The sequence below is a fragment of the Stylophora pistillata genome, chromosome 2, assembly GCF_964205215.1.
Source record: "Stylophora pistillata chromosome 2, jaStyPist1.2, whole genome shotgun sequence".
Taxonomy (NCBI): Eukaryota; Metazoa; Cnidaria; class Anthozoa; order Scleractinia; family Pocilloporidae; genus Stylophora; species Stylophora pistillata.
The window spans coordinates 7454994-7471564 of record NC_142520.1 but is presented as its reverse complement, the minus strand read 5'-3'; the positions used below and the strand labels follow the sequence as shown (position 1 = coordinate 7471564).

General features: G+C 36.1%; 3 protein-coding genes across 13 annotated transcripts in view; 2 read left to right on the top strand and 1 right to left on the bottom strand.

The window, feature by feature from the left end:
• Positions 1-16571, top strand: part of LOC148736918 (uncharacterized) — a 700731-nt gene that overhangs the window by 681703 nt on the left and 2457 nt on the right. The window lies entirely within an intron of this gene.
• LOC148736919 (adhesion G protein-coupled receptor D1-like) lies at positions 1350-10854 on the bottom strand. 10 transcript variants are annotated; one of them, XM_088750706.1, is made up of 10 exons: positions 9615-10854; positions 8864-8972; positions 5369-5565; positions 4247-4349; positions 3992-4142; positions 3288-3354; positions 3079-3161; positions 2798-2918; positions 2251-2292; positions 1350-2149 (listed from the first exon to the last, which is right to left on the bottom strand). In XM_088750706.1, the coding sequence occupies exons 4-10, from the start codon at positions 4320-4322 to the stop codon at positions 1982-1984; spliced, it is 708 nt and encodes a 235-aa protein (XP_088606832.1). In that variant the 5' UTR covers positions 4323-4349; positions 5369-5565; positions 8864-8972; positions 9615-10854; the 3' UTR covers positions 1350-1981. The 10 variants fall into 10 exon arrangements, with proteins under 10 accessions (XP_088606832.1, XP_088606831.1, XP_088606833.1 ...); XM_088750705.1 differs by having other exon boundaries at positions 8868-8972; XM_088750707.1 differs by having other exon boundaries at positions 8878-8972.
• Positions 5902-16571, top strand: part of LOC148736903 (uncharacterized) — a 334451-nt gene continuing 323781 nt past the window's right edge. The window contains exons 1-3 of the mRNA XM_088750773.1: positions 5902-6020; positions 6678-6801; positions 14742-14818. Of these exons, the coding sequence (XP_088606899.1) occupies positions 6715-6801; positions 14742-14818 (164 nt within the window). The 5' untranslated portion in view covers positions 5902-6020; positions 6678-6714. The remainder of the gene's footprint in view (positions 6021-6677; positions 6802-14741; positions 14819-16571) is intronic.

Below are 16571 nucleotides of genomic sequence, written 5' to 3'. Positions count from 1 at the left end.
CCTTTTTCGGACGATCTCTTAGCATCGGAAATCATCAGCTGGCATACCAGGCGCCTGAGGTGGTTTATTTACTGCGCTGACTGTAATGACTTATATACTTTTATACTTATACTTTATTTACCCACGCTACATCTAGGAGTGGTAAAAACTCCATGATAGGACAGAAAATGCCTTAGAAAAGTTTTCTACAACGGCAACGGGAGGTACTTACAGTGCACGCATTTTCCGTCCTATCATGTTAAAACAAATGATGTGCGTGAAACGAAAAACATTTAAAAAACAAAAACAAAAATCTATTAAATCTATCTGAAAAACCTGCCTGACTAAGTATAACTATCTAGAAAACCTGCCTGACTAAGTATTAAAACAAAAGAAAAAGAAAATATAACAGAACAAAACAAAAGCATAAAAAAAACAACCAAAAATAAAAATAGAAAAAAACAAAAAAGCAAAGAAAAAAACAAAGCAAAAAAAACAAAAAAAAGGGTCACAAACAGGGTAATTGGACTGCTAGGCATCTTCTAATCTTCCCCTCGCTACCGATTTATCGTAAGGACAAAGCACGATATTCGACAATCTTCATTTATAATGGTAATTGAACTGAGTGGAATGCAAATTGGGCTGAAATCATACGCGGGATTTTAAAATCGAACGAGCGCGCAGTGCGAATCCGATTTGAAATCACAAGCATGATTTCCGACCAAAATTGCACGACACGAGGTTCAATTACCACTTCATCGCATCCATTTTGAAATCGCCCAACTACAGGACTTGTTCAATGCAATTTTTGGGGGGGAGAAATGAGAGTTTGGAAACAAAAGTTGCAAAATTTGCCAAATGATACTCTCTGTTTTTCATTTTCCTGCAATTTGATTGGTCACTTTAAACAAGCCTGAAAATCTAATTGGTTGTTTGTTTTAAGTGTAACTTCCTCATTGGCTGGGAAAAACATGCGATCTAGAGCAAAAAATGGTGTGATTCGTGAATAAATCACACCAATTAGAGCCAATCAGATTACAGGGACCACCAGTGATTTCAAAATGGATGTAATAAACATTACTATTACACACTACTGAAAATCGCGTCTTCTCGAAGAAGTTAGTTCAATTTCAATTCCTTTGAATCCATAGCGATCGAAGGATTGTGACCCGAAAGGGTACTACGTTTGAGTGATGTAACTGATAATTAAGAGGTCTACCTTTTATTCCGTTTTTTATTATTTTATCTATTTATTTATCCATTCAATTCCCCGTGATAAAATTTAAAATTCAGCTGTGACTACTACTTTTACAAAAGCAAATAGTATTTGGTATTTTATAGGGAGTCTATCTGCTCAAGAAGTAGGATAAGATGATTCCACCATTTGATATTAATAAAAGCATCGTATTGTAGAATTCAAAGACAAGACAATAAAATGCGTATTATAATCAAAGTCAAACAAAGCATTGTTTGAAGACGTTATATTATCAGTCTTGACATCATGCATTATATGAATTGCCGCCACATTCCAACTAAATAGTTTGGGGCAGTCAGAAGGGGAACAAAGAAACTATCATGTGAAGGAAAGACTGTTTAGAATTCTAACATTGATCGACAGCCAACCTCTAGGCTGGTAACTTACAAACAATTTAGCTCGCAACTAAGGCAAAACTTCCCACGTTACATACGATAGTCTTAACATTACATACTTTTAGTTAAAAAAATTTACAGTTGTTGTATTTAGCTTAAAGATAAAAACCTTGGAGACTACCAGTTTGGAAAGTTGCCATATCATCGAATTAGACTCCTTTGATCCAAATATCAGCGTAACTGACATCTTAGAAATGACATATTCACTCAGCTAACTGTGCAATAGAAACTACCGAAATTTTCTTGATAGATCGAAATAAACAATGGCATCATATTAACAACCGTGCCCAGAATGATCGTATTCAACAATAACACAATCGACTTTTGTACTCGGTCTGTTGAATCTAGTACTTCAAGTTGAGGGTTTTTCACTGAGCTCAAATTCATTGCCAGACTGCAACTCAGCAACCCACATATCTCCAATATCACTTGGATAAATCTGTGAGGTCTTCTTTGTGGGGTTTCCAGTGATTGTAGATGGAGAAACGGTGTTCAATTTTCTTTTGAATCGCTCTCTGATCTGCAAATAGACGCAGAAAGTGAGAAAAACAAACTCCAATGCATATTCGAGTTTTAAAACCTCATTATCTACACCACATGTATCCCTTAAATTAAACTTACGTGACTGTTTCGCAAACAGTGAAGGACGAAAATCAGGAAACCCTTAAAAGGTAAAAAAAAGAAATGTTTTTCAAATAAATTGCGTATTGTGATGCAACCGGGGTAGAAGTGCTGTAGTGTTTTTTTTTTCCATATATCTCAAAAAACAACAAAGAAATCAAATAACTTCTTGAGTTGTAAGAATCTCATAAACAGTGGCATCGCTTTTTCGTTTTGATTTTAATTCTATTCTGTGCTGCCTGTTTTACAACTACAAATGTCATATCACTACTACCGAATGACTGGTTAAAAAATTATAACATAAAATGCAATATAATGCATTTTCCAGGCTCTATAACGCTTAAAAGCCAAGCAGGTTCTTAAAAGAGCACAAGGAAAGCTTATAAATTACGAGCCGAGCTCTATAACTTCATAAAGCACCGCATTGGAAACTGAATTGAGAAATCAGACTATGCGTACTATGTACACAATATTATAAAGTGATCTAAATACTGAGGTTGGATGATTTAATGTATAAAGTTAGGAAATTATAATACCTGATACTCACCTGTGTAGAGTTAAGGATGGTAAAAATGTAGGAAAAAGTTATGTGTAATGGCGACAAAAGACCAAATAGCCACGTGACACCCAGAAGCGGAATCATCACCACGCATGCTCTAATGCCAATTCTGAGGGACGCAAACATTTCGGTCAACAGATTGCATATAACCCTTACTAACATTATTGGTACCCTGATGTAATTGCAACAAAATCTCGACGCAGATAAATGTACACCACTAAAAAAATGCATCAAAACATTTTTTTTTTAATATAAAAGCTCTCTCTCACCGTATTTGTTGACCTTGCTTCTCTCCTGTTGGCTGCATTCCGGTCATCTCCTGTATGACTCGTGCGAGTATCACCAGGTAGATCTTGAAGTGGAGGATGTTATTGAAAGATTTGTATTGGGCTATGAGTGTTGCACATTTTAAGTCTTATACTAAAATCACTAAAGATATTTGGAAAAGAAAATTGAAAAACCAGATTCACAAACTTACCACTTCAATTGTAATCACAAATGTGACTAATAGCCAAATCAGATTGTTCGCTGAGGACATCCAACAACTAAAATGAAGAAAGGAAAATAAAATTAAATTAAGACACAAATAAGAATGTTAGCATAAAAGCTGCAGTTCTCAAGAATTTACAGAATGGTACTGTATTTGTAACTAAGTACGACAATATGCTGATAAAAATAAGGTAAACATCAAAAGGGAAGATAATGAAGAACAAAAGAAATGTGACGAAAAGTAGAGATATGAGCAAAATAATGACTCGATTATAAGTGTTTTGAGGATTGGTAATTTTAATCTCTCTTTCTCTTCTCTGCCCACCCCTGGTCAGATTATCTAGAAAAAACTGACAATATTGGCAGCCTTATGAGAAAATCTTGAGAAAAAGTTGATAGGGATATCAAAGCAAATTTAAAAAAAACCCTCAAAACTCCAACAAAGAAAATTAAAAATGTAAGAGAAGAAATAGAAGATAAAAAGAGAAAGAAAGTTGTGCCTCTTACAATTTTTCACTGGTATAGCTTTTTATCCCTTCTTTCCCAGCAGCCATACACAGTGAAATGGGCACCATAACCAGGGGAAAACCTATTGCACAATTTTACAGCAAAAAAGCGACTTAAAATGATTCATCTAGTTAAAAACATTATTCACAACAGTATCTGATAAGTTCAAGTGTAAAAGCAAAGTACCCCACGACACGACGTGATACATATACATCGTGGTGTTTATATTGTAAACTTTCACAACGAACAGGTATGGATAAATTCCCTCGACCAGCATCCAAAAGAAAGCAAACATCAGGAAATATTGCATAAGAGCTGCTGCTGTGACACACACAGCCTACACAAAGAGGAGAAGAAAAGAGAAAAATATGTTGTTATTTTCATGTTTTGTTCGATTACAATATCTTCTAATTTACTCTGCTAAATGGAAAATGCACCCACCTTGTTTTCTGTGGCGTTTATTCCGGTGAGGAAGATTATTTGTCCAGCTCCCAAAGCCACAGCAAGGCTCAAGCATATTTGAGAGAGAGGTTGACGGACATCCCTTGTAAGGTCAAAAGTGATATATAACATAAAAAAAAAAAAAAAACTTTGGTACTTGTCCCTCATCAAACTTTTTGTAGATTGGCTACCCAAGCTTAGATCTACTTGGTCTCAGTGCCATGAAAAAGACATGAAAAATCCCATGAAAAACCTGTGAAAATTTTTAATATTCATGACCTATGAAATGTTGTGTAAGGTGACCTAGAAGCCATGAAATACCCATGAAAATGGCATTTCATGGCCTTTCCAGAGGTACTGAAAAACCCATCAATTTCATGTCAAAAAAGTTCATGGTGTTAAAATTCACTAGGTTTTAATGGGTTGCAGCAAATCATGACCCATGAATATCCTGTGAGTATGTAAAAAATTCATTGACCATAGCAATTTTCCCTGAATTTTCCTGGCCTTTTCATGGCCTCTCCATGGTATTTTCATGGCAGAGGAAAGTTAATTGCCAGTTAGTTTTCATGGGGTTCTTGGGAATATCCAAGCACCATGAGAATTCCTCGGAAACCCCATGAATTTGGAATGAAAAAGTCTCCACTTTACTTGCACCAAAGAAAATACAACAGTGTATATATAACTGTATGCTTGCAATACAACAAAACTCTTGTGTACTAAAATTCAAATGTAAGCTGTCAAGCAGCAATTTCATGTTATACTGTTTGTTTTTGTTGATTCTGCAAATAGAAATTCAAAGATTTCTATTCAATTTTGACTTGACACTCTTGGTAGTGAAGGGCTTAATTACAGTTGAATAGTTGATTTTTGAATTAAATCTTGTTGTAACTGTAACAATAACTTGTAATGAAGTTTTCCTAAACTGCAGACTAAGGAGCTGTTTGTCTTTTTTTTGCTAGGCTGGCAGCTTGTCAGACGTGACTAAAATAATCCTGAAATCTTCAGCTTACTGATAGATTTACTTCATTGTACAGTGTAAGCTTAAGAAATTGTGGCATGCAATTGACCGATTCGATTCTCAGTTTTGATCACGTACAGAATATTGCAATTTGTACTCACCACAAACTTTCAAAATCGTAGCTTTATAAATGCCGCTCGACCCGTGTGCCGGTATAGTTAGTAGAGTGAGCTGGTTAGAGCTCCCTCTACTAACTATGGTACCGGCCAGTCGATATGTGAACTGTTGTCCCTTCTTTTCCCTCCACGGTGCCAACGACTTGCTTTTCATTTATACCACTCACGCTGTTCTCGTTTTCCTATTGAACAACGGTAAAACCCATCTTCAGAGACGTTCTATTGAGCAAAACAGTCGAGAAAGGAAATAGCTTATCGCACGAGCTATCAACCGATGTAAAGTACATTCAAAGATCAGCGCCAAATTGAAGTTTGTTTGTTTCCGATTAAGGGTATGATCACGTGGATATTTTGAAAATTGTCATTGGCTAATGAAGAGAGTCCGCTGGCTTGCCCTATTGCAGTCTCAAGAGAAGTTAGCCGTCTCATTTTGACTTTTCGGAACAGTCCGCTGCTTTTGGACGATGGATTATCCTTGGATCCATCTTTTGAAGATGATATAAATAATGATGGGAACTCACTCTATGCAGAAATGATCGAAAAGAATCGAACGTACGACAAAGGAACGATTTATGGCCAAAATTTGTCGAGGAAACAAAGACTTGAAACCCCGACTCGAGTTGTGTTCACGGCAAAGGTGAGAAATAACACAAGCCAATCGCAACTTTGAATGTGATTACAAACGTGTTTTACCCTCATTAATATAACAGATGGATACCACCTTAGAAGTATAAGAGATACCTAGATGATTGTAGTGTACAATTATCCAAATCAACAAAGTTTGATCGTAACAAGCGTTCAGCAACACGTTCCAACTAGAAGTGGTGCCAACAGAGTCAAGTGTGTCTCATAACGAAGAAACATTTGTACAAGAGAAGGAAGCGACTATGGTACGTTGGAATTCTCGCCTGCAAATGGATGTGCACATTCCGAAGCGTACCCATGTTTATGAATATGATTATGTTTATGTTTTATGATTCTGGCACATCTGTAGACATAAGACATTTTGCATCACAACAAAAACTTTTATGCGTGATTATGGGATCCAAGAGACCTTTGAAGTTAGAAGGCAAATTCATGATTGACAATTTGCAATCAACAAAGTTGACTTCTACTTTATGAAAAAATGCCTATTGATGTTAAGATTTACAAAAACTTAGTCTGAATAATAAATTTCATGATAAACATATACATGTATGTATATCTCTTGGTACATTTTGTATAGCATACTTTTATCGAAACAAAGTTTTAAGCCTCTAAAATTACTCCTTGTCTTAAAACCTTTACATTCAAGGTATTGAGAATTTCTTGGAATTATTTGATTACCATTCATGGGGCTTGAAATTAGTTCTGGTTACTTTCTGAGGAAACAAATGGGTCATGAAAGAAGATTTAAAAGAAATTCATGGGTCTTGAAGGTAGGCTTTTAAAAAGAAATTTGTGGGTCTTGAAATTTGTTCTGGTGACTTTTAGGGGACATTAATGGATCATGAAAGTAGGCTTTTAAAGAAATTCATGGGTCATGGAATTCATTCTGGCAACTTTCAGTGGAAATTAATGGGTCATGAAAGTAGACTTTTAAAGAACTTTATGGGTCATGAAAAAAAATGCCTCTAACTCAGGGAAAATTCAGGGCTTAAAATAACCCCATGAATTTTCATTTTGCAGTTATATTCATGGGCCATGAAATGATCTTCATGGGTTTTTTACTAGAAATTCAAGGACTTTTCATAAAACTACAGTTCATAGAAACTGTAAGATGCTAGAAGTGTGCTTTCTGTAAAGTAAACTAACAGATTGACTTATGTCAGTAATATGTGAAGGTGTAGTCTGATTGTCCGGGTGAGGGTAGTCCTGAGAAGGACTGTTGTCGGTGGCAGTGACTGACGTTTCGACAACCTGTGCGGAAGTCATCATCAGAGTCAAGTGAATGATTGTTGTCAGTAGAATGTTCTTATTCCAGTTCGTGTGAAATGATCGGTTGGTTTTCAGTAATATAATTAACAAGGAGAAACTTAATTGCATTAATGGCTGGAAAATACTATTCTTTGATTTCTACATTGTTTTTAGCACATAGTGCTAAACTAGAGAATCTGTCTTAAGCATGATCTTGCCTTAACAGTGTAAATGATTGTAAATTCTCTCCTATTTCATTGTTCAACGTTTATTGCTGCTACTCCAGTAGGTGCCGTTAGTAAGACTGTTGGTTTCTCAGGATTCATTGGAGCATATTTATAACATTTTTGCAACAGTGTGGTATATTGTTTTAATCAAATGACTTTTTCCAGAACCACCACCTCCAGTTATAAACAGATAAATTGGTTCAACATTTTGTGACTTCAGACTGTTAAGGTTTTTCAGTTTATTTCTAGTCCATGAAAGCACCCTGTTGTAAGCTTTGCATTGCATGTTACTTAATGACCTAACTGATTGACGTAACTGGTCATCAGATATTTCTGTTGGCTGATTATACAGTGATATTGCTGATGGACCACAATTTTCAGTAGTTCGAGAATTTGCAGCTGTGAAGGTACTTGTTCATTAACTACCTCGTCTGCTGATGATTCATCTTGGATTTCTAGTTGTAGTTCAGCATTTTCTTTATCCTTTATAGGGCCATATGAATGTGTGACAGTGCCATGGTTGTTTTGTAGCCATTGTAGTGCTAATTCTGTTACTGCTTCTAAGTCAGGTTCAAAGATTGCTCTGTTATGTTCTACAGTGTCTTGTACTCCTAATGCATTGAATTTTGACACATATTTGTGAACACTTCCAAGCAGGGCTCAAATTTAATTGTTGGATCACTAACCCTTCGGGTTGATAGACATCTTTAACTTTTTCACTAACCATAAAGTTTGGTATCCAAGCTAGCTCACATGTCACGATATCTCAAATATTGAACATTCTGTTCATAAGAACTAGGTCAAATTGAAGAGCACCTGAAATTGCATGGTTACCTTAAAAACGTTGACAATTAACTACCTATGTTGACCCCCTCTCATTTACCATGATTGAAGAACTCTGCATACGGTAATTCAATGTGGAACTGCCAGAACCTTGTGAACAATAATTTGGAAGCGAATGTTTGCAACGTGGCAGATCTGATAAAGTTGTGTCCAGATCCCTACCTTCGACACAAATTCACATTCTGGGCCTTAGCACTCAAAATGGCTGTAAAGCTCCATTCCATCACAAAGACAGCAAGAAAAAATCGTTTCAGACAGAAAACAAGCTAATGCAAGTAAATAACACATAAACCGTTTCTAAAACTTATTATTTATTTGTAAAAGGTTATTTCCATAACATAATTTAAATATGTTAGAAAATTTTACTAACCATGTCGGGTTAGTTGGACACATTTTTAGTAACCAAAAGTTGAAAATTACTAACCAATGGTTATCGGGTTAATGTTAATTTTGAGCCCTGCCAAGGAGGTTAGATTCATCCCTCCATGATGATATAGCATAAGTAGATACATACATACATTAGCTGACCTCTCCCACATCCATGAGGCTTTTCAGGGCCAAACTTACAGCCACCCATCCCATCCCATCACAGGGGAGGACATCCACCACACAGTCATCTCGTGCTTGGGAAATTAAAAAGACAGTTTAGGTAGTTTTCTTTTATTTGGTCTATGATATCTGATAACAGCTTTGACTTTTGTACTTTTCATAGTTTCATTAGTATTCATCAATGATATCTTTTTAGGCAAATATGATGAATCACGAAAACTGCTATTTCTATGTTGTATTTCAAAATTGTCATCTGTAAGCACTTCTTGAAGTGCATCAATAGTTTCACTATTTTCTTTTCTATAGTCCTTGTAGTAATAAGCTGCAAATTGTGTGAGACAAAGGTTATCTACAGCAGGAATAGAGGCTGGTCTAATACAGTAGTGTTCAATGATGTTAGATTTGAATATACACTATCTGTACTGTCATCTCATCCAAGTCATTAAGTTCTTGTTTTGTCTGCTTAGTCAGTCTCAACAAATAATGTTGCAGGGAAAATTTTCTTTAGCCAGAGTTCAGGGTAATTGTGAAGAAGAGCTCCCCAAAAAACCTGTCGGCCGACTGTCGGCCGACTGTCGGCCGACAGTTGACCGACAGGCGGCCGACAGTCTACCGACAGGTTAAGAAAAAAGAAAAATTGTGTAAAAAACGAACAGTTAACGTGACATAACAATCCGTAATGGTGATGTATGACTCGACAGACTTCACCTACTTACCGATCGACGGCAAAGTTGGTAGTATGTAAAGAAACGTTTCTTCCAAAATGTTATCAGATGCGTATAGGATATATCACTTGCGTAATTTACAACACACCAGACAATCTAAGAATCGCATAGGAAGATAATTTAATCGAAAACTCGGCCAAAAACTCTGAAAACCATAAGCTACGTATCAATACAAACACTTTCGTTCCAATCGCCCAACAATGCAACGCGGCCTCTTATGGTATGTTAAGTATGTATGTATGTATTTGTTGCTAGCATCGTAATCTATCTTGCAGGTTTGGGATGAATTGCTATTTCCAATTTCAAGTTTAATAAATGATACAACTGTGAATCTTTTTACTCGTTATGTTAAGTAATAAAATACTATACGTAACAATTCGATAATTAGACTTGGATGCGTGATGCGATAATTGATTTAGGAGCGCGCCGCTAATCTAATGTTGAACAATACACATGTTGGTTCTGTCTCTGTCGGTTCAAGACTTTTTTTTATTTGGTGGCTCCTAAAGGAGCCGTTTGTTTGTAAAACTAAGTAAACTTAGTTTGGTGGGCAGAACTCTGCGATGGCTTCGAGCAAGTTGTCAAACGGATCACCAGGGTAGCATTTCCGCCAGTTGAACTCGTCGAGGTAGCATGGAAGTTTGCTCTTCACTGTCCCGTTCATTGCCTTCAGCTTTCTCTTGATTCGACCAAGAAGTTCAATCCGTGCGAGATCTGGAGGTTGCCTGTCGCAAAAGACTTCGGCGCTACATCCCGGTCATGAGCAACATGAGGAGAGAGGGGCAGCTGTTGCCAATGAAGTTCGCGGCACGATTTTACGAGTGAAATATCTTGTATATTTCACCACGCACAAAACGGCTCCTTTAGGAGCCACCAAATCTTGAAAGTCAATTGTCAACGTATTAAACATGTTGGATGTTGTATCAAGCGAGGCACGATTCTACGAGTGAAATATCGGATCACTCAACGTTTCTGGTAAACCAGACCAAAAACTCTTGATCTAAAACGACCACGATACCTCGTTTTGCCACTCTGCGACAAACGCAAATTAAAAAATTAATAATTTAAACCCATATGCTTTTGTAACGGCAAACTTAGAATCCCTAACATTGTGTGATCGTTTCACGGACAAGCTACCGACAAGGTACCGACAGGTTACCGACACATTACCAACAGTCGGCCGACTGGCGGCCGACAGGTAGCCTATATTTCAGGCAAAACCTGTCGGCCGACAGACGACCAACTGTCGGCCGACAGTCGGCCGACAGTCGGCCGACAGTTGGTCGTCTGTCGGCCGACTGTCGGCCGACAGGTTTTTTGGGGAGCTCTTCTTCACAATTACCGAGTTCAGGCATACATTCTCGTGAGCTAAGCTCTCTTGTTGATAGAAATGCAGCACCCATTTTTCTTAAGCCAATTCTTTAATGTTCATGTTCTCAGTTTTGGCTTGTTTGGTTGCATTCATTATTGCTTGTGAACATTCAGTTTCATATCCTTTGTGAAATAAGAACAGATATACTGTAAGTTATGCATTATTTTGTAATGATTAAACACTGGCTGCAAGTCTTTTAATTGTTGATGAATATGGATGAGAGTAGTGTTACCAACCATTGAGATCTCATCTGTTATACACCACATTCATAAATGGCTGCTGGATTAATATTCTTGTGTTTAATTTAAATTAGCCCTTCTGGTCTCGCTTGAGATAATGTATTCTTTTGAATTTTGTACTGGAGAACGAGGCCAGAAGAGCTAATTTCAATTTAAACAAAAGACTGTTTATTCGGTAGCCATTTATGAAAGTAGTCTATTATTAGCTTCAGCTCAGACAGCAATAATCTCATTTGTGTTCTTTTCTGGTCAGACATTGCAGGTAGAACATCACCTGTATTTTAAGGTATTGCTAATAATGCTGTGTATATAGTTGTACCATCAATGTTTATTGCTGCTACTCCAGTAGGTGCCGTTAGTAAAACTGTTGGTTTCTCAGGATTTATTGGAGCATTAGTATTTATTACATTTTTGCAACAGTGTGCTATATAATTGTTTTAATCAAATGACCTTTTCCAGAACCACCACCTCCAGTTATAAACAGGTAAATTGGTTCAACATTTTGTGAAATCAGACTGTTGAGGTTTTTCATTTTATTTCTAGTCCACGAAAGCACCCTGTCATAAGCTTTGCATTGCATGTTATTTAGTGATCTAACTGATTGATGTAATTGGTCATTAGATATTTCTGTTGGCTGATTATACAGTGTAATTGCTGATGGTCCACAATTTTCAGTAGTTCAAGAATTTGCAGCAAGCTGTGTGGGTACTTGTTCATTAAATACCTCATCTGCTGATGATACATCTTAGAATTCTAGTTATTTCCATAACATTATTTAAATATGTTAGAAAATTTTACTAACCATGTCGGGTTAGTTGGACACATTTTTAGTAACCAAAAGTTGAAAATTACTAACCAATGGTTAACAGGTTACTGTTAATTTTTAGCCCAGCCAAGGAGGTTAGATTCATCCCTCCATGGGTAATATAGCATAAGTAGATACATACATACATACATTAGTTGACCACTCCCACATCCATGAGGCTTTTCAGGGCCAATCTTACAGCCACCCATCCCATCCCATCGCAGGGGAGGACATCCACCACACAGTCATCTCGTGCTTGGGAAGTTAAAAAAACAGTTCAGGTTGTTTTCTTTTATTTGGTCTATGATATCTGATAACAGCTTTGACTTTTGTACATTTCATAGTTTCATTAGTATTCATCAATGATATCTTTTTAGGCAAATATCGTGAATCACTACCACTGCTATTTCTATGTTGTATTTAAAAAATGTCATCTGTAAGCACTTTTGGTTGAGCATCAATAGTTTCACTGTTTTCTTTTCGATCTATATAGTCCTTGTAATAATAAGCTGCAAACTGTGTGAGACAAAGGTTATCTACAGCAGGAATAGAGGCTGGTCTAATACAGTAGAATTCAATGATGTTAGATTTGAATATACACTATCTGTACTGTCATCTCATCCAGGTCATTAAGTTCTTGTTTTGTCTGCTAAGTCAGTCTCAACAAATAATGTTGCAGGGAAAATTTTCTTTAGCCAGAGTAAAGGCATACATCTGTATACACATTCTTGTGAGCTAACCTCTCTTGTTGATAGAAATGCAGCACCCATTTTTCTCAAGCCAATTCTTTAATGTTCATGTTCTCAGTTTTGGCTTGTTTGGCTGCATTCATTATTGCTTGTGAACATTCAGTTTTATATTCTTTGTGAAATAAGAACAAATATAAGTTACGCATTATGTTGTAACGATCAAACACTGGCTGCAAGTCTTTTAATCATTGATGAATATGGATGAGAGTAGTGTTACCAACCATTGAGATCTCATCTGTTATACACCACATTCATAAATGGCTGCTGGATTAATATTCTTGTGTTTAATTTAAATTAGCCCTTCTGGCCTCGCTTGAGATAATGTATTCTTTTGAATTTTGTACTGGAGAACGAGGCCAGAAGGGCTAATTTTAAATTTAAACAAAATAATATTAATTCGGTAGCCATTTATGAAAGTGGTCTATTATTAGCTTCAGCTCAGACAGCAATAATCTCATTTGTGTTCTTTTCTGGTCAGACAGTGGAGGTAGAACATCACCTGTATGTTAAGGTATTGCTAATAATGCTGTGTATATAGTTGTACCATCAATGTTTATTGCTGCTACTCCAGGAGGTGCCATTAGTAAAACTGTTGGTTTCTCAGGATTTATTAGAGCATAATTATTTATTACATTTTTTCAACAGTGTGCTATATAATTGTTTTAATCAAATGACTTTTTCCAAAACCACCACCTCCAGTTATAAACAGATAAATTGGTTCAACACTTTGTGACTTCAGACTGTTGAGGTTTTTCATTTTATTTCTAGTCCACGAAAGCACCCTGTTGTAAGCTTTGTGTTGCATGTTGTTTAGTGATCTAACTCATTGACGTAATTGGTCATCAGATATTTCTGTTGGCTGATTATACAGTGTTATTGCTGATGGACCACAATTTTCAGTTGTTCGAAAATTTGCAGCAAGCTGTGAGGGTACTTGTTCATTAAATACCTCATCTGCTGATGATTCATCTTGGAATTCTAGTTGTAGTTTATCAGCATTTTCTTGATCATTTATAGGGTCATATGAACGTGTGACAGTGCCATGGTTGTTTTGTAGCCATTCTAGTGCTTCTGTTACTGCTTCTAAGTCAGGTTCAAAGATTGCTCTGTTATGTTCTACAGTGTCTTGTACTCCTAGTTCATTGAATTTTGACACATAAAATTATTTGTGATCACTTCCAAGGAGGTTAGATTCATTCCTGCATGGGTAATATAGCATTAAGTAGATGATGGAAAAACAGTTCAGGTTGTTTTCTTTTATTTGGTCTATGATATCTGAAAGCAGCTTTGACTTTTCTACATTTCATAGTTTCATTAGTATTCATCAATGATATCTTTCTAGGCAAATATGATGAATCACTAAAACTGCTATTACTTTGTTGTATTTCAAAAATGTGATCTGTAAGCACTTCTGGTTTTGCATCAAAAGTTTCACTGTTTTCTTTTCTATAGTCCTTGTAGTAATAAGCTGCGAATTGTGTGAGACAAAGGTTATCTACAGCAGGAATAGAGGCTGGTCTAATACAGTAGCATTCAATGATGTTGGATTTGAATATCTCTGTACTGTCATCATCCAGGTCATTAAGTTCTTGTTTTGTCTGTTAAGTCAGTCTGAACAAATAATGTTGCATGAAAAATTTCCTTAGCGAGAGTTCAGGCATACAGGTCTTTTTAAATGATAACTCATAATTAGATCCTGGTGAAACAGCTAGTGCTGAGTAATACTGTTCTTCTGTAATACCAACAGAGTTGAAAATATCATGCTGAGTTAGTGAAGAATCATAGCTAGATTTACTTGGATTTAGGACCTCATCTATTTTCTGTTTTACCAAGGAAAGGACTTCTTTTTGTTTCTCCAAAATCATTGCATAGTGGTTCTGCAACAAGAGTAGAATTTGTTAAAAAAATTGACCAAAGTTAAATCTGCATTCAATGTTCTTGTATTTCCTACAGGTTTTAGAATGGCTGTGCTTCTGGTACTTTTTTGCTATTAAGTCATGCAGTTCAGCATCTTCCTCCTTAGTTGGCAAGTAAGCCTGTACATGTTTATCTATGTAGTCTATATATGCTTATTTATTGTAATGGGTTAGCTTGGAGCAGTCGTCACACCATATAAGGGCATGTAAATTGGGACTCCCTTGCATCTGAAATTCAATACGAAGAGCATAGTACACTATTTTACCAAACAGTTTAGCATTAGTGAGCAACACTTCAGTGAAGAATGTTTCAACTCTGTACTGGAAGTGTTTAGCAACTACAACAGGATTAAGATTGAGCATTTCTCTTGACACTTCTCACTGTAAGACAGTGAATCAACTTGTTCATCAGTTAGATTTGACTTGTATTCTTGCTAATACTTGAAAAAGCTCAGGCCATCTTAAATCAGCTCAAGACAATGTCATAAACCTTGTTGGAATGCCAGGTTGTTTAACCATTGCAATTACTTCATACATGAATTTTTGCCAGTATGGTGGTGTTCCTGGTATTTGCCTCACAAATAAAAATGCTTGATCTTGGACAATAAGGTTCACTTAAATCTCTGAGGATTGTCACTTAATTGAGAAGCAGTGACAGATTGCCCATGTACCTTCTTTAGGGCAATATTTATACTATCTGATACTTTCTTTTGTTCAATTATGAATTGTGCAAAAAAGAGGTCTTCAGGGTTTGTGGCAAACCTTCCACTGCAATGTAAAAGTCTAGCATTAAAATATTTCACTGGTGAAATTGTAACTTGTTGTTCTGCTGTGTACCCATACCTGCCTTTAGGAAACAATACTGGAAATGCTAGTTCTTCATCAAATATAGGGGAGCAATAGCCTGGAACAGCCTTTTCAGCAAAGAATCAACAGCAAATGACTTAAACCAATTTAAGCGTCTGCTCTCAAAGTTTGACATTAAGAAAATAAATTTTGATCCAATTGCCGCTTTAATCAATTGTAAAGACATCAACTATATTTTATTATTAGGATTTTAAATTTTGCAGTCTCAGCACATAGTATATTATTTAAACATGATTCTAGGTTGATGAATCATTAATTTTTTAACATTTGGTTTTTTATTCCTAAACACAACCCCACCAGCTCTGCTGAATACCCCATCATGTTTAAATAAAGTGTTCAGTTCAGTTCAGTTCACATTGTTTATCAAGCATAAATGAGACAGGATGTTTGTTTTCTCCTGGTGCTATACTGTAGACTTCATTTCCTGTTGACTGCTCACTATCTGTAATAACTGGATAGTTTGGTATAATTGACTCTAAGCATGTGTCACATACTGTGGCTCTATATTCATTTAAGGGGTCATCATTTTCTTCTTCGTTACTATTGAATTTATCATTTTCTCTTGCATTATACTCTAATGCAGGATCACTATCTGTTGTTACACTGTTTGAAGTAGCTTGTTGATTTGTATCATTATCATCTGCATCATTTTGTAAAGCTGTAATGTTGCTATCAATATTGTTAATTACAATTACTATATCTTTGTACAATGGATTATGTACTTTGAGCAAGTGAAGACCTTGCTGTATTAACTCTGGTCGTACTGCTTGAAAATAAACATGTCCTCTAAATTGTAACTTTCTTTTTAGCTTTATGATTATTATACCAGATCTGTCTGGTGGACGAGGGACGTGATTACGTGTCTGATCACGTTCTACAGGTACATTGCATATTGCACCTTTAATTTTTCTCTATTGTCCTTTAGGAATGACCACAATCTTCTCAAATACTATGTGTTCAGCTATTAGTATTTCTTGTAGTTTTTCTAGTGAGAATAGTT

Excerpts from the sequence above, each read along its gene's own strand:
- LOC148736919 (XM_088750701.1), bottom strand. The coding sequence starts at position 4,414 with ATGAGGGACAAGTACCAAAGTTTTTTTTTTTTTTTTATGTTATATATC. Across the intron at positions 4,143-4,246 it reads TAAACGCCACAGAAAACAAG|GCTGTGTGTGTCACAGCAGC; the intron begins GTGGGTGCATTT and ends CTCTTTGTGTAG. Across the intron at positions 3,162-3,287 it reads TTGTGATTACAATTGAAGTG|ATCTACCTGGTGATACTCGC; the intron begins GTAAGTTTGTGA and ends CTCCACTTCAAG.